Below are 21,520 nucleotides of genomic sequence, written 5' to 3' on the forward strand. Positions count from 1 at the left end.
CAAGCACACCATAAATATAGCCTTCATATGTCCCCTTCAGAAAGAGTCCAGGGCTACATTTTGTTAAAATATCCTCTTCTCTATTTAACTCATCTCTTGGTGAGCACATGAAAAGCAAACAGTTGGCGCTGAGAACTCAATTTTGAAATCACAGGACATCAAAAATATTCACATAACATAGATAAGGACTGACAAACAACCATCACAGTTCACAAGAACATAGATCTGAAAAAGGTATGACCAGCTACAAGCTGCTCCCTATCAAAGCCTGTGCTAATGGCTTGGAGCTGTGAGTGGGAAGCAGTGTGCTTCCTTCTGAGGAGAGCTGTCCCCAGGGCATCTTGGAGGTTGCAGGGAAGCCATCTCCAGCTATTTATCATTTCCAAACACAGCTCCTAAATGTCAAGGTCATTACTTGGCAATGTTTTCTTAACTCTGAATTTTCTGTCTGGCATCCTGTTTCTTGCCCAAGGGACTTGACTCATCAGTCCAGATGGGTTTAAAACAGATAACCCTCACTGATGCATCAGAATTCTTCCTCTCTCCCTCCCCAATAAAGGCTGCATTTAATGTATGATGATTCTGAGAAAGTGACATGTAAAATCCAGAATGGAACCTAGAAAAGCCAAGGGGACTCAGGTCCACCATCCACCTGGCCTGATGACCCTCCACCTGCAACAGCACCACAGTTTCAGAATAAGTAGCCAGAGACTCTCTCCAGACAAATGTGGACTATCCACCCAGAAAACTCTCCTGGTAATATACATTTCAACTCTGCTGTTTTATGTACCTTCTAAAACTTTATTTAGTTTGTATTTATTGCTCATCAACTTCTTTAGATAAATGCTAAACTTTGCACTTTGGCTCTTGCTAAACTCCTGTCTTCTTTCACAGTCTAATTAGCAATGTATTTAACACAGTCAGTTCCCAGGTTTTAATTCTGCCAGTTGTGAAGTTCTCATTCATCTACATGACATTGTCACATCCAATATTTTCCCAGATAGGAGATAAGGAGAAATAGTCTTTTCTTTTACACTTGTAGAAATAAATTTTAAAAAAACCCAAACAAAAAACTTTGTTGCTTTGATCTCTCATCCACACTCAATATGCATAAGCACACACCACTCACAACTCTGGATTTCAACACTCTTTTCAGAGAAAATTATCAATGACCATAAGAAACACTCTTTTATGTCTATCTAGTGTTCCTCTGGTCCTTGGGTTTAGTGTCAGCATATCAAAAGGAGTAGTCCTCTGGTGTTCCTAGACATCTGACAGCAGCATATGAAGGCAAAGAATGTATGGCACCAGGAAATTCAAATACCATTGTACTACTCACAGCAACAAGGCAGTCCATGAACAGATTAATGTCCAGGAACAGCCTAGAGGGACTATCCCTGCCTGACCTTAGCAAGTACCACTCCCTACCCAAATGGGCAGAGAAATAAGAAGAAATCTCTTGTGTTAATGACACCTATGGTTCTTATTTCAGACATGCTCTTTATTCCTAAGGCACCTTGTGATAAATCCTCTGTAAAGTGGCTTTAATAGGAGTAACAAGACAAGAAGGAAGAGTGGGGATGAAAGTGAACTCATTTGGGGATTCATTCTCTACCCTAATTCCCCACAAGGACAAAATCTTTCAGCATCTAGACCTGTAATAAGGTTTACTTCAAATTCACCTCAGCAGGTCTAGCACCCCAATAATTGACCAGTTGCAGGCCCCTGATGTAGGTTACATGCACACACAGGTGCAAGGAGACAAGCTGCCAGGGTAGAGCCACAAGGAAAGGCATGTGGCTGCCTTCCAGACTCACTGCATAGCAACTCAACTTCCTTAGCACCTGAAGTCAGGTAGCTAAGCTCTTCCTCTGAACACACATTTTCATCTTACCTGTTCATGCATATTAAATGGGTCCCAAGCATTAATTTGCTACAAGCCTGTGTCTGACACCAGTAACCTTTCCTGAGAACATGTGTTACCTCCAAAGAGCCTCAGTACAGGTAAGGAGTACCACTAGTGGTCCTTGATTTTAGCAATTTTAATTCTCTGTTCTCAATAAAATACATACATTTTAAACTCCTGCTGCTACATTACACCTAAAGCAAAAAAGAGAAAACAATGGACAGCTTATTACCTACTCTGACATAAAAAATGTCCTACAGATTAGTACCATTATTATAACTAAACATTTATACAAGGTAGTTTTTATACAAGTGCTTTGCTACAGAATATATCTCTGACTGAACATGTATATTTTATTTAGATCTAAATTATATTCAAAACAAAATGGAAAACAATTCTGTGCTTTCACAAAAGCAAACCCAAAATGCAAAAAAAAGCTGCTTTCTTGATTTAGCTTTCTGAATTTCTAGAGATAATTTAGAGGGAAAGGAAAAATATATTAACAACCTATTTGAAATCTTCCTTCCACAGAAATAAAGAAATTTTCCTTTCCTGAGAATTAATTTCCATCTCTGAAGTTCAACTGCATTTAAACTTTATTTTTCTTTCTTGATGCTAAGCCTAATTCAAAGCATCTCTATTTAAATAAGAAGGGTTTCCATAACTGCCTAAGCCAGTAAGCAGGATTTGTTGAATACAAATCCAGGAAATATACCAAAATGAAAAAATTACAAACACAAAATAGATTATTTCTCTGAAACAATTGTGGGTTTGATATTGAAAGGGAATGGCTGCTTTTAATCTCTAACCACATAGCCAAGCTATTGGATTTATCAGAAAGTTAATAAAAACTGTGTATCCTTCCAAAAAGAAGTTGTCACTTTGATAATGAATGCTATTTGAATACCTGAGAAACAACATACTTGTATAATGTGGAAATTTAAGAAAATAAACAAAAATATGAATTATCCTGTACAATTGTGAAACTTTCCTGAAGATTAAATATTCTTAAAATTATATTGTGTTCATAAAATATACCAGATACTTCTGGGAAACTTAAGCAGTGAAAGAACACACACCAAATGCTTTCAGTTCCACGGCAGCAGGCCTGTCTGTGGGCAGGCTGCATTTGCAGGCTGGGCATACATTCATTGGGATGACATTCCAATGCTTTTGGGCTTAAGTCAGTGAGACCAGGTAGATGGACACAGTTCCAAAAGAGTGACCCAAGCCTTATTAAAGATTGGTCCACACTTCAGAAGGCAAGAACTGAGGTTTGCCATCTACAGTGCAATTTAACAAAAAACATTAACTAATGGCTTGAAAACTGGCACATACTATCTCTATGTCAGCAAGGGATCAAACTGTTTGTAAGGTGGGCTTTATTAAATTTTTAAAACGTGACAAAATGCATTTCAAACTTTATAAGCAACAGACAGAAGAGGGAAGTAGCTGCAAGCTAGCAACAGGGAGGCCACAGTATAGTTTTAAATGGAGATAACCCACTAGCCTGCAACAAGCTGTGCAGCTGAGGATCAATAATTCTGGAATACCTCATGTACATACAGGTCAGAGTTCCCTTCCCAACATAAGTAAGTCCTAATTAGAAAGTGGAGTAGGTGCCAAATAGTCCATCATATGTTAACCAGCACACACACAGGGCTCTGCAGATCTCCCAGCCAAGGACCAATAGCAGCCATTGAGTGGGCAAATGTGGTCAGACTGAAGGGTCTATTCTATCTTCTGTTTGGTGCCTTGGGTGACAGTGTGCTCTCCCCTCCCATGTCTGCTTGAGCAATAGCCAGCCACCAGTGGTGGTCAGGACTGTATCTGGCTTAAGCTGGACTCTGAGAAGACAGGTAAGAACAATATAATTAAGGGCCATAAATCTTGCTCAACAGCTTAGGGCCAGTCAGGCACAAGGAAACCAACCATACAGCCTGTATGGAAATATGACTTTTTATTTCATAAATAATGTCAATCATCTTAGTCTAGATAGTGGACAGCCCAGGGTCTGTTACCCTCTCCTGCATGGCAGTATGCTGTGCTCTAGGATCTCCACTCAACTGGGGATGCCTCTTAGGGTTTACTTCTTGAGGCTGAGAGATTCCTTGCTAAGGAATTCTCATTAAGTGCTTAATAGCATACAAAACTGAAATCTTAGCTGAGATACAGGATTGACTATGCACATTATCCTTTAGATGTAAACTGCTGGCCAAGTCTGGAACTAAGTCTGGATCCAGACACCTAAATTCTCCTCAAGAAGGGAGTTTAAAAAATGAGGGTGTCCTTTCTGAACCTCATGACTCAGCAGAGGGTCTCCCCGACAGATTTTTCTGACCATGTCCTCTGTGCAGTAAACAATTAAGTACACCTTGCCATCATATCTTGTTAAACTATTGTCACATTTACTCATAAAATCATAGAATGGTTTGGATTGGAAGAAGACCTTGAACACCATCTAGTTCCAACTGTTTTCCCATGGGCAGGGACACCTTCAACTAGACCAGGCTGCTGTACCTGCAGGGCTGTGTGGGAGAGAGGTTACACGTGCTGGGGTGCTGTACCTGTGGGGTTGTGTGCAGGAGATGGGTTACACCTGGTTCACAGCACTAAGCTGAGTGCAGGATACCTGGTGAGGAGGGAGAGGGGATGGGTGTGGAAGCCATGAGAACAGCTTTGAGAACATCTGGGGAGAACTGGGCATGTTCCAGTTACTGCTGCATGTAGTGCTTCATGAGGCACAAGTGTACTGTACTCCCTCAGTACTGGAGGAGTTGCACATTGCAGCCATGTCACCATCATTGCTGATGTTCCTGGCACAGCCTGGCCTTCCAGTCCCTGTCTGTCCAAGTATGTGTGTGAGCTGACTGACATGACTGAACCTGCTATCTGAATGATGCTTCATTAATCTCTTCGTCACAATTTTAATCACTAACTTTCATTATTCACAAACCAATACTTTAAAAAGGGTGAGAGAGTAAAATCCCCAAACAGTTTTGCTTGTGATTTGCTTTACTAAGTCAACTCTCCTTTAAACCAGAAGCTGTTATGAAAGGATAATGTCAATTGCAGAATGTGGTAACTCAGGTCACCTGAACTGCAAAAGTGTCTTCATAATACTCAATTGCTACTGCTGGATTTGGTTATCAGCTTTTTAAGGAATTATTTTACTATATGGGTATGAATAGTTGTGCAAAATATTATTAAACTGTTGCTGTGTTTAGAGTGTTTCTAGAGGTTTCAAAAATTCAGATGTTATTAGCAATGACAGTTTCAATAAACTTTTAATGAAATGTTTATTTTTTTTACAAAATAGCCCATTAAAAAATCTCATTTCTTAAACCAGTTATTTAAACACTTTTCTGAGTCTAAAGGTCTGAAGAGCCCAGAAATTTTTGAGGATTCCTGCAATTTCTATCTGAATGTGAATTATTGTACTTCCTCAGACTTTCCTGCTTCACATCAGCTGCTACAGTGTATACCAGATGGATAGATGGAGATAGGGATACAGACCCTTTGTAGGGATACAGACCCTTTTCCCTCTTTCTCATAAGACCCACTGAAGCTGGAAAAGAAGTATAGTCCCATCTGACAATTTGGCACCAACCTTAATTCCAACACTGATATTATTTTCAGAGACTGGCTTGTGTTGTTAAAGCATTTACTAAATAAATCTGCCATTTCCCTGTTGTTGATACCTTTTACTTCCTACATCATCTGTTTGAAGAAAATTATTAGTCTAATCCTCTACTGTAAGGTTCCATCTGATGCAGTCTTTTAGGTAATGGAACTAAGTGAAATCCTATAAACTTGTGACAATTTGGACTTCACAGATTGACTTAAGCTTGTACCCAGTTTTACAAAAACATTTTCCTGACGTGCATTGAGTGATGAACAAAAGCATTTTTTTGAAATTAAGAACATTAAAAATAATGTAAGGAACAACCTAGTGAAACCTCTAAGAAAAATGTAATTCCTATTTTTTATTTCCTTCAACAGAGGAAACTTGCAGAACTTCACTGAGTTTCAACATCACCAAGATTTCCCAGAGGCTGCAGAACAAACTGAAGAACCCTGGCATTGACCACACATGTATGTGGCTGATCTTATTGCTCTGGGACATAACCAATTTCTTGATTTTATGTGCAACTTTTCTTCTGGCATTGGTCCATAGTGTTTTCTGTGTGATCATAAATAGTTTTAAGGTGTTTTCCAATGACTCAGTACAAAAGCTTCATAGAATCATAGAGTATGTTGAGTTGGAAGAGACCCATCACAATCATTGAGTCCAGGTCCTCTCTCAGAACACCCCAACAATCAGAACATGTGCCTGAGAGTGTTGCCCAAACACTTCTTGACCTCTGTCAGGCTTGGTGCTGTGATCACTTCCCTGGGAGGCTGTTCTAGTGCTCAACCACCATCTGGGTGAAAAACATTTTCCTTATACCCAAACTAAATCTCCCCTGGCTCAGCTTCATGCCATTTCCTTGAGTCCTGTCACTTGTCACAAGATTGATCACTGCCTGCCCCTTGTGAGAAAGTTGTAACTGCAGTGAGGCTCCTCTCAGTCTCCTCCAGCCTGAAAAGACCAAGTGACCTCAGCCACTCCTCACACGGCTTCCCCTCCAGACCCTTCAACATCCTGGTGGCTCTCCTCTGGATGGTCTTTAATGGCTTAATGTGTTTTTTATACTGTGGCTCCCAAAACTGCCCCCAGCAATGGAGGTGAGGCTGCCCCAGCTTAGAGCAGAGCAGGACAATCCCTTCCCTTGCCTGGCTGTGATGCTGTGCCTGATGCACCCCAGGACAGGGTTGGCCCTCCTGGCTGCCAGAGCACTGCTGACTTGTGCCCAACTTGCCATCAACCAGGATTCCCACATCCCTTTCTGCAGTGCTGCTCTCCAGCCTCTCATTCCCTAGTCTACCCACAGCACATCAATTATGAAATGTTGTTAAACAGATGTTTTATATCAGCAAACATACTTCTCTGTTAGAAGTGAAATGTGACACTCCATCAGCATCTAGGAACGCAATAGACAAAGGATGAAAAAAAAATCCAAACACCTCATTTAAATTGCTCAGGCCTGATTCAAGTGCTGTAGAAAGGCCACACAGGATGATTCTTCATTTCATCCATGAGAGGTTAAAGGAAGGAATAGCCCTCTGCCAGCTGCTAACTGAAAGAGCATCTTGCTCTGACAGATACCAAGCCCTATTGCTCTGTCTCCCTGTGCTTAACCTGCTTGAATAAGGCAGCTTTGCAATTCCCACCCCATCCTGGTGAACACACACTCTTTTGAGGAAGGTGACTGTTTTCTCCCCATCTCAGGGCCCAAAGCAGCAACAACACTGCTCCTTGCCCAATCCCCAGAAAGCCACTGTGCTCCAAGCAGTGCTCTTCCAATTTCCACTCCTCCTGCTCACAGCTTGGGCTGCTCTACTGTAGACTGCTTCCTCTCTTACCATTTTGACCTACTAAGTGCTCTGGAGCAGTGAATCAATAAGCAGAAATAGTTAGGAGTAAGCCTGACTATAGAGCAGATTGTACAGCTTTACAATATACCCTTAAAAAAAATATGCAGCCCTCCTACGAGAGCAAAATCTTTGGCTTTAACTACCCCAAATAATTCTGTCCATCATTTCCTCTCAATGGAAGGAATGGACCAAATAGAGGTGCTTTACCTGGATGGTTTAAAAATAAAACTCAGAACTTTTCTAGTATCACTATGGAAAGTCATTTTGTGTCTCTGCAAAGAGGTATCAAAATGTAAATACAGCAGTATTCTTAGAAAAGAGAACAATTTCAAGTTAAAAGTATTAAAATAAACAACAGTTACAAATAAATATGTTTCAAAATTCCTCTCTGATGGATTAACTTCTCCTTGTTCAACCCAGCCACTGCTTAAGCAGAAGGTGATAACTAATACCATCACTAGTCACTGCAACATGCCAAGGAACTTTCTAACAATACCTTTGCAACAGCAATAGCAGCTGATAAACTGCATTTCTCTGGGAGCCTTTTCCTTGCTACATTTGGTTGCAATACCAGCGAACCATCCTGCTACTAAGAAAAAAATCCCTCTATATTTATTGGTTGTATTCCAACCATTTTGTATTCATACAGCATGGCAGTAAGTAATGTCTTCTGCTTCACATCTGGATTGCAGAAGAACTTCTGGTAGTCACTGAGATTTTAATCATCTATATATGTCTACAATCAACAGATATAAATCCAATTCCTTATCTATAGAAAAGCCTTCCTATGGACTATGAGGTGTGCACCCTGCTCCCATCCCCTATTCAAACAAGAGCTGTGACTGCTATTTGGGGCCCAGCTGTTGCAGCACTGCCAAGCCACTGCAGCATGGGCTGCACTCCCACCCACTCATGTGAGTGAAGGAAGCACTGACTGCTGGTGACTGTAGCAATAGTAGGTGATGGGGTTATTCTGGCTAAGTGACAAGCCAGCTGTACTTCTGGCTCACTGAAGCCAACAGCTGCCCTCTAGTGATGCAGATGTAGCAGGAGAGTTAGAAAAGTTATTCACAAAATAGTAACAGATTATTTTCACTTCATTTTGTACCAGCACAACAGATCAGAATCACAACCACTGAACGTGGCTTCTGGGCAATTGCCAGCTGTGATGTGAAGGCCCAGCCCAACGCCTGCATGGAGCAGACCTCCCGAAGTTTTAAAGAGCAGCTGCCTGGGAACAACCAGGCAGCCACAGCTACCTTTCTCCCTTGGGACAGTGGGTAAGAAGGGTGTGCAGAGAAACCAGTTTGTGTCCAAAGAAGAGCTGGCAGAATTGCTCCGTGGTTCTGTCACACAGCAGCGCCCGTCAGGCAGTACCAGGGCTGGGTGGCAGCCTGCTACACTCACCATCACCTGCCTGCCATCCTTGCCCCTTCCCTCCTCTTCAGCTAGTGTAGTAGACGTGAAAGAACAGAGTCTTGTTGCGGAGCAGGGAGTAGGAGTTATCAAATTTCAGCAGGTAGACGCCCTCGCCCGGGTACTCGTGGCTGCCTGCCTGCACCTCCCGGTGGCTGTTCCTCCGGTACACAGGCATGACCTCTCCATAGCGGCTGCGCAGGGAGCTCCTGCAACCCCGCTCCACATCACCCACGGGGGACAGGCCTGGATGGGAGAGACACTAGTCAGCAGGCCTGAACCACTACATCATTCAGGAAAACACCAACAAGACCAGAATGCAACACAGACATGCAGCTGTATGGAAGGCTACCTGTGGTAGCGTTACCCAGAGCATCTCCTCCAACCTTTCTGCAAATAATTCCCACAAAGTCCAGTCTTCCTTATCATCACAAAGGTCATACCAAGTACCAGTTCTCTTGGGAATACTGATGGGACAGTATTTACTAACCTGCCAGCCCAATCTCCTCTCTGTTTTAGCTTATCTTTTAGACACCTCACTGCTTTTATACACACAACAGCAGTCATGTGATATAGACTTGAAGCAAAGAGAGGCAGGAAAGCTCTTAGCTGTTACCTCACAGTGTCTATGTCCTCAGTTCATTTCTCCAACAGGATTCCTTATAAATGAACCTACCCCTGCTTACAGGGCCTGCCAAATTCAGACACAAACCTCCCACCTACACTGTTGAAGACACACTGTGTGTTTCCAAGTACAGTGACACAGCTAGCAAACATGGTAGAAAAAAAAAAAAAACAAGCAAAAACTACCCAAAACAAACAACAACAAAAAACACTCATCTCCCCCCAAAAAACCCAACAAAATAACAAAACCAAAAAACAAAAACACAACCAACATAAAAAAACCACAAACAAAACCCAAAAAACCAACAGCAAAATCTTGCTCCACTCACCACCAGAAATTTCTCAGTCTGAGTGTCTAACAAAAACATTCAGGTTAAAATTTCTGAATTCACTGAGTGAATTTTGATTTTATTTTTCCATGTGTTCAGTTTTAAGAATGCTTTTGAGAGGACAGCCATTGACATATGCTGAAGCAGGAAGGGCTAAATGCCTTCTTATCACTCTAACCAAGAGCCCAAAAGGCTGCAGAGATAGTAAATGGGCTGACTAAACAAAGTAGATGGAAATTATAGCATCTGTCAGATACTCTCAGAAACATGGCAACAGGCAATACAAATTAACCCTTATAAGATCTGCACTAACCTTCAATTTCCTCGTCCTCCTCTTCATCCTCCTCATCACTGGATTCACTGACCTGAACAGTAATGGCAGTGCTAGTAACTGTGGTCCAGTCAAAATAGACTCCAAACCCAATGTCATAGTCATCCGTAGCAAACTCCCAGCAAATGCATTTCCCCTCAGGATGGGTTGGCACACGGACCGTCACCACCTCGCCTCGCTTCACCACCATCCGACCATTCTTCTCCTTTCCCATCTTAGCTTTGAATTCCTTCATCTTCTCAGTGGTCCACATGGTGGGTGCAGCCAGAGGGGGAGGCTGAGCTGAGACAAGGGAAAATTTCACAGGCTTACATGACTTTTCACTACTGACAAACAGTTACCTGAAAACGGTGAAGCTATTTCTGGTAAGGAGCCTGCAATCTGCAGACTGCTCCCAAAAGCCCCAGATGTGAAGTTTTCCCACTCACTAGCCATGAGCCCAAACTTCCAGCAGGAATTAGAAGTGTCTCCAAGATAGTCTCTGCTCTTCTAGCCAGGACAGGCATTTAAAAGATTACCCAAACAAAAGTTCTGCCTACAGGACTCACCTTTTCTCTGCTCCCCAAGGAGGTCTGCAGTCTCCAGCTCAGCTGAAAGGATATCCACAGCACCAGTGTGATCTGACTGAATCATGACTATATCCCCTACTCCCTGAGGTACATGGTAGCTGGTTAATGGAACAGCTTCCTGCACAAAGCACATAAGAAACATTGTCACAAAGACTGTTCTGGTTAAAAAGTCTCTGCCTAGATTTGAAATGACTCAGTAGTAACTCAGGCATCTTTATGAAACCACATAGGATCTGCAGAAGCTTCTATTCTTAGTGTAGACTAGCTCTGAGACACCTCTCAGCATTGTTTCCCCCACTGCACCAGTTATGAACTCTGAAGTCAAATGCTGCATTAGTGTCACAAATTTCCCTGGGAGTCCTGCGCAGGCACATTTTTGCACTTGCATCAGAGTTAATTGTCACCCCTTAAGAAAGCAACAGCCTTATAGATTTAGCCAATTATTCTTGGAAAGAATTCCCAATACACAGTCTCTTTCACAGACTCTCACAGAGCCTTTCAGCTAGACTACAGCCACAATCAAACTGTCATCGCTGCATCCTAGTTAGAAGTTCATCTTCTCATGTATGCAAACTCACAGGTCCTGAACTCAGTGTCACTTGCACAGGTTTTCCTGATTCTATCTGTAAGGCAAACAAATTGGCTGCTGACAAGAAGAAACAAGGGACTTTCAGTTCCCTCTTTCATAAATCCACAAGAATGGAATTTCCAGAAACACCAGATAAGAGCAGAAGGTGAGAATTACCTTGAAGCCTCATTGAGCAAGGAAGCAAGGACTAGCTGAAGACAGGAGGGATTTTGCAAATTAGACTGGTACCATTTATTGCCCACTAATGTACAGGATAAAATGTGACTGAATCTATGTTAATACTACTTTTATCTTAACACAACTCTTGGAGCCTCAGTCCCATAGCAGCAAGCACAATAGTAGGGTGGGAAAACTGTTGCTGCACTTCTTTGTTCTCAGACATAAGAAATGCCCATCTACCTTTTTGAGAGATTGGATTTGGTCAGGCAGCTTCTCTTCTAGTTCAGCCACTTTCTGGTCCCCCAGAGTGTCAATTTCTTCCTTCAAATGCTCTGTTGTGCTTGTGCTCAGGTGCGCCCAAGCCTGTGACCTTTTGGAGGAAGAGAGCAGTACAATTCAGCACTTGCACACAGGGCACAGCCAGCAGAGGAATCACTGCTCTGGAAATTCAAATTCAAATGAATTGAAGGAACAAGCTTCTGTGGTCAGCACCTCCCAGCTGGACAAAGAACCCCTGCCCACCCCAGTCCTGCCATCTCTGCAGGATTATCTTCCATGTGAGCCAGGGGGAACAACTGCAGTGGGATACTCCATATTTACTGCCCTTTAGATGGCAGAAATTCACTGCACAGCATGCTGGCTCAACAACACTATAGTGAGGACAGACATCAGTAGCAACTTTTTCTGCCCAAGAAAGGACAATTTCTTTTATGCCAGCTACTGCATGGCATCTGCATACTCCCTCAGAGGTCAACTGGATCCAGTGAAAGAATTGAGAACAATTTTGACAGCCATCCTGAGAATGCCATCTATTTAAGTGGTCCATTTTGCCTTTCCTACTAGCAATCCCTAGAGATAGGGGGAGCACCCAAGTGTCTCTCTGCCATATTGAAATACACTCCACAGATAAGCAAGCAGCAAGATGTTCAACAGGCAGCACAGTAACTTAAGCAAAGAGGCCTGAGCACTGCACTGTAACAAAAGAAAATGGACACACTAAAACAATAAGAATGCAATGTAGCAGGAGAAGAATGGGCAAGAAAGCAAACATCTCTGGCATTTATTTTCTGCTGAGGATTTTCTTCTAAGTTATATTTTAAAAATTGCTGCATGTTGTCCATAGCTAGACTTCCAATCCCAAATGAACTCAGATGCCAGAATAGTGTCCTCTGTAATGCTCTCATACATATGTGAAACTTCTACAGAAAGAAACCTAGTATTAAATAAGAATAGAAATATTTGCACTTTTGAAAATCAAAACCTTCTCACAGCACTATAAAACCAATGTCATCTGCCTAGCTCTAAAGGATCAGAAACATGAGAACACAGCATAAATGGAAAAAAAAAACGTATTTCTTCAAATGTCTCCTTTCAGAAATGAGAAATAGTCTCATTAGCAAGGAAGCAGACTGTGAGTATAGTTTGGAATGATTGAAAATAAATTAAAATATACACATATTCTGCATCCACAGAGCAGACCTGAACAGGGAAAATGTGGCCTTTGTTTTCAAATTCTTATTCCTATGCCACTACAGAATTTATCCAGAAACAAAGACATTTTTTACTTACATTCTCTTAACAGTGTGAGTTTCTTTCCTAGAATTGGCATGATAGACCAGAAGGTCTGTAAGAACAACTCTAATGAAATGAATAGCAGGTCCACAAAATGGCAGCTGATGGACAAGATAAGAAGGGATGCTTGGTGGGAACAATTTTTTAAAGGTAGAATTTTTGGACTTCTATGCTATCATTTTCCAGCCTATTTGCATTTCAGTTTAGCAGTTGCATGAACACACCTAGATGGGCCATTTGATCATTTGCTACCATAGATGCACACATCTGCTCAAAAAGCTCCCCATCAACACAGCAGCTTACAGTTTGGGAAACTTTTTCCTCAAGATACCACTGATACCCAAGAGTCTTACTGAAAGATTAGGAAGAGCTACATGAGCTTTACAAGCAGACTTACAAAGACAGAGTTCAGCTGATTTCTCCTCACACAAACCTTTCGGACCATGCCCATCCCTTTGAAAAAGATCTAAATTAAGACAAATTTAATAGGTAATGTCCACAAATATCCATCATCTACTTTGACTCTTTTGCTCATGGTGTGTATTAACCTCTTTAAAGAAAATTAGAGGATATAATAAAAAGATGGAAGAACTCATTTAAAGTCAGGAAGTCTGATAGAGAAGTCAGCAGCATCAAACCAAGATGGCATCAAACTGCTGTTTAGGGAAGAAGGGTAGTGTGATGTGGGGTTTTTTTTCCTGGACTTTTTGATGAAGCTGTGGTTTACCTACTGTAATAAACTCACACATTTCTGAAATTGCATCCTGTGCAACAAATGTATAATGTCAAGTGAAACTGCACTGCACAGTATTAGTGCTTGTAACCAATGAAATTACTTGGCCACAAACACCACATCTGTTGAGCAGCAGCATTAATGGAGAGACGCAGAAAACAAACGACAAACAAAAAAGACAAAACATTGTCAAGAAAATAGTAAAAGGCATTTTCTTGTACAGCTTCCACCAGATTTACAGACAATAGGCATGCTCAATTATTAATGTATTCTTCAGATAGGATATAGAAAATTTCCCCCTGAAAATGTGGTAGCTCTTATAATGGATTATAAAACCACATTGGGTTCCTTTCAGGGTGAAGGACTGTGTGATTTGAATAGCTGAGCCATGAACTATATTTCATAAGCTTCAAAACAACCTTAAAGCCTGTAAAAACAGGTACTCCCACACTGATTCCAATGTATACTGTCCCAAAGCAGACAATTCAGTCTCCAGTCCCTTCTTTTCACCTGCACAGAACAAACTGCCATACAGAAGGGGTCACAGGAATGAACCAGACTATCATGCATGGGGGCCACAACACACAGAAAGGTTTTCCTACCCGCTCTGCGAAGTACTGGACTCCAAAGAATCTACTAGCTGATCTGCAATCTCTGTCTTTTGGGCTGAGTCTTCATTTTCTAACAACAAACAGAATATAGGAAGAGAAGTGGAAATAAATATTGGTGTTTATAATACACTGACAGGAAAAAAACCTGCAGCCAGCACTCAAACACTGACAAGGTCACACAGCTATGGAACAAAGACCTGTGCCAACCAGTTTTTCGTGTTATGAGCCGCATCTAGAACCTTGCGGAACAAAGATTTTTAATGGCCTCAACCCTTCGAAAGGGAGAACAAAAACCTACGCATGTTTTTGGTGTAAAGCCATTCTCAGAAGCAGGGTTTATCCAGGAATCAGTAATTCTAGCTTTAGAAGGACAGCACAAGGCCAAATTTCATCATGTAAAGCTGAGCTGACAAAGCCCTGGAAAAAGCAATCGTGCAACAGCTTACAGATGGAAATTCCTAGGTCAGTGCTGAAAGGACCGTCTATAAAGACGGCTCCGGTCCTCCCCAGTCTCCCGAACTCAGGGAAAGCTCTGCCCCCACACGACTGCGGTCCGCGCTTCACAGCCCTGCTCTGGTTGGCGCTGAGGCAGCGAACAGGGCACGGACAAGTTCCAGCTTCGGCAGGCTGCTGATGCCCCCCGGAGCCGCTGGCCACTGCCGGGACCAGGGCGGGCAGGAGAGCGCGGCAGCCGAGGGGCGCCAGCCCAGGGCACAGCCCGCTCCCGCGGGGCGGGGAAAGCACACACCCCAGCACCGCAGCTCTTCCCGCTGCACGGAGCGGGGAAAGCACAGACCCCCGCACCGCAGCTCTTCCCGCTGCACGGAGCGGGGAAAGCACAGACCCCAGCACCGCAGCTCTTCCCGCTGCACCGAGGAGCTCCAGCTGCAGCGGCAGGCGAGCAGGCGGAGAAACCACAGCCCGGCCCCCACAGCCCGGTCCCTCCGCTCAGCCCCTCACCCGGGCGCTGCTGTCCGCAGCGGGCACCGCAGGGAGCTGCCCCCGGAAACACGGCTTCTCTGGCAGAAACGAGCTAACCCACCATGGAAAGGAAACTCTCCCGTCAGGCCAGCGCTGCCCCTGCCCCGCCCAGCCCGTACCTGCGGGACCCCGGGGCGCGGCGTCGTCGCCCGGGGGCTCGGAGCGCGCGCCGGCGGCGGCGGAGAGCGCGTCCGACATGGGCACAGCTCGGCGGGCGGCCGGAAACACCCGAGCGCGGCCGGAGCGGGGCGGCCGGAAACACCCGAGCGGGGGTGGGGAGACGGAAACACCCGAGCGAGTGCGTGTGAGCTGAGCCGCAGGGAGATGGTGGCGCCTCGGTGCTCAAGCCTCAGCCTCCCCCCTCGACAACGCAGCCAATCAGCATTTAGTTCTGCAGAGCCGCGGGGCGCGGGCGGCGCCGCAGGCTGACAGCAGGGAGGCAGTGGCGGAAGGGAGAAGGGGGAGCACCTCCCGGAAATTACGGTTGCCACGGTAACGGGGTCCCGGGAAGACGCGTTACCGTGGCGGCCTGGGGATGGAGCCGCGCCTGGGTCCCTCGGCTCCTGGAGTGCCTAAAGGGCCGCAGCTTGAGCCCAAGGGCGCGGGGGGACCGCGGTCCGTCTGCCCCTTCCTGACCTGGAGCGCCGAGGAAGTGGCTGAGTGGGTGGCGCAGCTCGGCTTCCCCCAGTACGAGGTGCGGGGCTGCCGGTCCGAACGGGAAGCCCCGGCCCTCGGCGCCGCCTGGGCCAGTAGCTCCGAGCTCAGTGTGTGTGTGAGCGTGTGCGTGTGTGAGGGCAGGGGGCGGGAGTGGCAGAGGCGATCCGCCTTTCTCTCCGCTTCTCTGCCCAGGAATGCTTCAGGGCCAACGGCATCACCGGCCGCCGCCTCATCCAGGCCAACTGCTCCAACCTGCCCTCCATGGGCGTCACGGACTTCGGCCACATGCAGGTGCGCCCTGCCCCGCTCCCGGGGCTCCTGCTCTGCCCTGGGCGCCCAGCGCTGCCCCTGCTGCTGGCGGCCGCCCGGGCTATGGCCTGTGAGCTGGTTCAGAGAGCACCTGAAACTGGACAACCCGATTTATACAAACAGTCATACTGTTAGAGTGTAGGTCTATTCGGGTCTTTAGCTGGCTGCAGATCTAGGGCTTCTCTGGGGCACCATAAGTGCTTAGCCTTTCTTTAAGTGTGTGTTGCCCTATAAAATTGCTTAGCAATATGCATGTACCCTCAAAATTTCTTTTAAATAATTTTCCACTTACTTATTTGTAGAACTTATGAAAATCTAGTTAGATTTAACCTGCAGCAATTGAGGCACTGATCTCAAGCAGCAAAAGGACCACTTGTTTTTATTTCCTCCTTTTACGCTTTGCTGGACACAAATGGGAGCTCTTTTTCTTCCTCATTTTATTAATGTGTAATTGCTCTTTCTCTTTTCAAACCTACATATTTTCTTTAACAAACACTGATAGTTAAGGTTAAACTTGGGGGCTACAATCTGGCCTTCCAAAGCTTCCTAAAAGTTCAGAAAATCAAAAAGTTGACTTAGATTTCATTACCCTCTTTTCCTCCCCTAGTGGAAACCACAAAGGAGCTGCATTTACAAAGCCAAATAATCTGTTTTGCACCACAGTTTGAAGTTGCTTTCACCAGAAGACAGGTAGAAGTTCAAACCAAGAAAAAAGAAGAAGCTTTATGCACCAGTGACTACAGTATTAATACTGTTTATTTTATTCTACAGTACCAAAATGCAATTTCACCACAGTTCTATCTGGTTGCACAATCTTAACTGTTTGTTTGCAACTAAATATGCCACCAAAAACATTAACTAGTGCCATGACTTTGACTACTGTTTTGAGAGAAAGGCTGATACCTTTGTTTAAGTTTTTCAGACAGCAAAACTTCACGCATATATCTGGTACAAGCAGATAGAGACTATAGTCATTTGTGCTTTCCAAAAGTGGAAGAATTTTATAGACTTTGTAAGCCTCACCCTGTCATTGGGATATGGGGATTATGTATGGTGTCAGTTCAATTGCTGAGTAATATTAGGCCATGGGTTGGACATATCAGCTGTAACCCATTCTTCCTCTCATAGGAACTGAAATTCTTCCAGATAAGCAATAGACAGTCAGGATATTGCCACAAGCTTGGAAGTGAGACTGGCTCAGTAATGTTTTCTAAAGCTTGCAAGTAAATCAGGAACATCTCACAGACTTCAGTGGAGCCTAGATGTTCTCAAAGGTCATACCCTATCCTGCCAGTTATTTGTTTTAAATAATTTTATTATGAGAAAATCCAAGTATGCAGCACTCTGCAGGATGTGGCCCTGTGGGTCTTTCAGGAAGTGTCTGCTAGAACAGGTGAAAAGTTTAAGGCAGTTGAAACTGATACAGTTACTATAGAAATAAGAGTGATAGCATCAGTTCAGCAGACAGAAACTGTTTACAGTTTAGGGGAAATGGCAGTTTGGTAGAGAATTACACAGCTAATTATGTGGAAGCTATGCAGCATGGACAAGTGACGTAACTGCTGGTTTTAATCCCACTGTACTGGTATTTTAAATATCAAAACCACTCAAGATACAAGTCTGGCGTTCTTTTGTTATTGCCAAAATTAGGGCACTACTTTTCAGAGTCAAAGTTGGGGGAAAGTTTTGAACAAATACAGTGAAAGATCAGTAAAACTTTGCAAATTGTATTTTGAAGCTTCAATCAAATTAGACAGTTAAATTCTCAGAAGTTGCTTCAAAAACAATGGTAAGGCTCTGCTCACTCACAGTTCCAGGTCCAGCTGGCTCAGACAACTGTACACTCATCATTTTCTAAATGAACAATATGACTTTTTGCTAATTACTTTTTACACCTTTGTGTAGATTGTCATTGGCATTATAATTTAACAAACAGCGATGATTTTGCATTGAGCGGAAGTGACTGCAGTTCATTCACCCATAACTTGTTTGTCCTTGAAGTGCAAAGATGAAGGCAGAGCTATATTTATGCCACTGGGAGACCAGATGTGATGCCATCCCTGATAGTAAATCTCAAGAGAAGGTGATATGCCCTGCTTTTACAGAGTCCCATGGGACTTATGGATTCAGATCCCCCTTGTGTTGAAACTTCAAGCATGAAACTGTACCAAAATTGAGAATATCACTTCTTTTTCCTGCTGCTCTGACATGGAATAGATGGTTTTAGCTGTTTCCCTATTGTGTTGGTTTGAGAAATGACAATTTCTGGTGTTTTGTCTTGTATTTCAGGAAATTTCACGACACGTGCGAGAGCTGCTGGGGATTGAGGAGCCTCTCTTCAGCAGATCCATTGCCCTCCCATACAGAGACAATATGGGTCTCTTCCTAGAGAGAAAGGCACCAACAGGAAAGAAGGCAGATGCCCTCACTTTCTCACAGTTTGTCCAGAAAGCAGGACTGGAGCCCTATGCTACAGTCCCTTCTTTGCAAGGATCCCAGACCATGGTGGGAGTGGATGCTCTCCCTGCATCACAGCACATGCGGAGGCAGAATTAGAGACTCATGCTGAATTTTTGCCTTTGTAAGAAGCCCAGCAGCCACAGCCACTGTACCCTTGTTACCTTGCAGATTGTTCAAGGAGGTAAAGTTCCACCTTTACATAATTACAAAAAATTGTGCACTGCACTGCCACTGCTGCTCTTAGACATTTTATTACACCAAACCCATTACACATTGTCTCTTTTCAGCAATACTTCATTTGCTTACATGAACTAAGTGAAGTGGAGGTTGTAGATCAGACTGTACCATTGTCTGCCTTTCACTTCTGCTTGACAGTTGATTAAAAAAGACCAGAAATCAATTAGGCAAATATTTTAGGCACAAGTGATTGATACGAACTTCCCAGATGCTCAAGTGAATAGATTTCTCCCAGGCTTCAGTGTCTGCAGACTGGGCTTGCTCTGAAACCCAGATGTAAGATAAATGGCATATACAATAATTGGTGTACAGGTGTGGTGACAGCTGCTGTCAGCAATCATAATTAAGCAAGGAGTCTAGGTGCAACATGCAAAACTAATTCTTGGCCTCACCACAGAGGCCAGTAAATGATTTCCTGTGAGGCAAAACCAGGCAGGCAGTGTTCTACTATGGTAAACAGTACTGAAACACATGATGCATGGTGGCAGAAAGTACAAAAGAACACTGAACTAGAGAATTTAGGGAATAAAAATTTCTCTGTCCTAGGTGAATTTGGACAGAGTATCCAGTTACCTCCTTTTTCCTTGAAGGACATATCATATAGTCTGTGGTGGTGAGAGTGGAATGCATTATCACCAGCAAGGAAGTAGAAGTAAGTGCTGATGAAAGCCTGGCTCAACAGAAAGAATACTCCTGACTAAATCATTAATATGTATTCAGGATTCAATAACTTTCTCAAGATCCCCCAGGGGTATAAAAAAATACAACAAAAAAGACTGGGCCTGATCCTGTTTAGTTTGTTACACCAAAGCTGTAGCCACTACAAAATAACTGTAATTTGATTTTGTAATTCAGTTTTGTAAAAAAGTTAGGCAACCAGGGATAAGCAAGTTTGCTGAGCAGTGTAGAGAATGAAACTCATAGAACAAAATGTGTACATGGGGTTATTGGCTGGAATAATATAAAGAGTCTGAGAGTTAGCAATGCTGGTTCTTGCACCACTTAGTCCCATGAAGGGGCTGGGATGAGATCTCAGCAAAGCATTCCTCATGGGCTTCATTAAGGTTTATTAAGATTTAGAATCATAATCTCAATTTTCCTCTGGAATTTCTGAGAAACTGTTGGAAGCAGCTGTGGAGAATGGAGAGTTATCATCCAATATCATGCCAGGCTCTACTACAGCTGAAGTGAGAGATGTCTTGGTGCTGAACAGCCCACACTGTTTTGTAGGGCAGTCTCCAGAGGGTGCCTGGTAGAGCACCAGGCATCAGATGGCACCAGACATGCTCTCTCTTTTCTGGCAGCTGGCTAAGGAGAGACTTCCTCAGTGGCACAGCTGTCAGTCAAACCAGGGGAAGGTTCTGGGAAGGGAAAACAAGTGGAAACATTTACTCATAACAACAGTCCTAAGTAGCTAAGTGCTAATAATGTAATGAGTAGTGGTTTTCTTCAGTGTCTGACTACAAGACTGTTTCTTGGGCCTTTGAGAAACCATCAGACTCAGAGACTTGAATATAAAATGTTCCAGGCATCACTCTGTCAAGTGAAGTAAAACTGAGACTAATGGCTCTAAAATAATCCTGCAAAAGCTGGAATCCTTTCCCTCCAACAGCATTCCCCTGACTTAACATCCTCCATAGTTCATGAACTGTTCATGATCATTACCCCTGAGAACTGTTCCCTCTAGATATTCCCATGGGAATTTTTTTTTTCTTCATGCAATGCCCTAGTCTTGATCAGTTGCTTCAGACAACCTTGTTAAGTAGGATCTAGGGACAAAATAACTCAGTCCAGGTCTTCTGTTGCTAATATATCATCTAAGGCAATTCCTAGGGTAGAGATGTGGCCCTAAGGACAACGTAGAGTTCAGCACCTTCCAAGCCAACAAGGCAGCCCACATTTTATGTGAGATAAGGCAAGTTGCAAAGCAGAGACAAGCAGTATCTCAGCATTCAACTGTCTTACTTTCTCCTCTTGTGTAATCGAAGAGAAAAAGTCTTTGCTGACAAAACTCTTGCACACAAACCTGGGCAGAAAGGGTTTTGCTCTGCACAGATGAGGCAGCCTTCAGGAAAGCTGAGGTTATTGCTTACTTTCAGTGCCTTCTGGTGAGGCAGATTCTGCCACCTGATGCTATTCAGGCCTGCATAAAAATAACCACCAGCTATTTATGGAATTTTATTTTCCTTGCAGGATCAACAAAATCAAGTATCAATTACCAGTGTGCACACAGATGTGAAGGGATATTCTCATCTCACACTGCTGTGAGGAATCACACTGACAACCAGACCTGTTTGGTTTAAACCTCTGATCAGGGACTATTTTAGGTGAGGAATGCTAAAATTAGTAGTAACAAGTCTAATACAGCATGTATTTTATGTAGTAAACAGAAATCCTTGACAGGCTGCATATCAAGTCATATGACCGTTCAGCCACGTTGGCAGGGTGAGCACCATGGGTGCTTCAAGCAATGCACTGATTACAGGGTGGTTGTTCCAATGTTTTGGGTCCCTTTCTGTAGAAACAATGGGCTGGAGTCCCATCCAGTGGTAAAACCCA

General features: G+C 43.6%; 2 protein-coding genes across 6 annotated transcripts; one reads left to right on the top strand and one right to left on the bottom strand.

Annotated features, from left to right (window-relative positions):
* Nucleotides 1-549: 549 nt before the first annotated feature.
* Nucleotides 550-15,650, bottom strand: TMED8 (transmembrane p24 trafficking protein family member 8). 5 transcript variants are annotated; one of them, XM_079308579.1, is made up of 7 exons: nucleotides 15,418-15,623; nucleotides 14,309-14,387; nucleotides 11,642-11,774; nucleotides 10,633-10,771; nucleotides 10,067-10,366; nucleotides 8,792-9,046; nucleotides 550-3,753 (listed from the first exon to the last, which is right to left on the bottom strand). In XM_079308579.1, exons 1-6 carry the CDS (start codon nucleotides 15,494-15,496, stop codon nucleotides 8,829-8,831), a joined length of 948 nt encoding a protein of 315 aa, XP_079164705.1. In that variant the 5' UTR covers nucleotides 15,497-15,623; the 3' UTR covers nucleotides 550-3,753; nucleotides 8,792-8,828. The 5 variants fall into 5 exon arrangements, 4 of the variants coding, with proteins under 4 accessions (XP_079164705.1, XP_079164704.1, XP_079164706.1 ...); XM_079308578.1 differs by lacking the exon at nucleotides 550-3,753 and having other exon boundaries at nucleotides 7,758-9,046; nucleotides 15,418-15,510; nucleotides 15,545-15,650; XR_013774599.1 differs by lacking the exon at nucleotides 550-3,753 and adding an exon at nucleotides 9,754-9,891 and having other exon boundaries at nucleotides 8,912-9,046; nucleotides 15,418-15,629.
* A 146-nt stretch (nucleotides 15,651-15,796) lies between these two features.
* SAMD15 (sterile alpha motif domain containing 15) lies at nucleotides 15,797-18,949 on the top strand. The gene is made up of 3 exons (XM_079308595.1): nucleotides 15,797-15,992; nucleotides 16,148-16,246; nucleotides 18,554-18,949. The coding sequence occupies exons 1-3, from the start codon at nucleotides 15,834-15,836 to the stop codon at nucleotides 18,818-18,820; spliced, it is 525 nt and encodes a 174-aa protein (XP_079164721.1). The 5' UTR covers nucleotides 15,797-15,833; the 3' UTR covers nucleotides 18,821-18,949.
* Nucleotides 18,950-21,520: the final 2,571 nt, after the last annotated feature.

The sequence above is a fragment of the Erithacus rubecula genome (assembly GCF_903797595.1).
Source record: "Erithacus rubecula genome assembly, chromosome: 6".
In the NCBI taxonomy this organism is placed as follows: Eukaryota; Metazoa; Chordata; class Aves; order Passeriformes; family Muscicapidae; genus Erithacus; species Erithacus rubecula.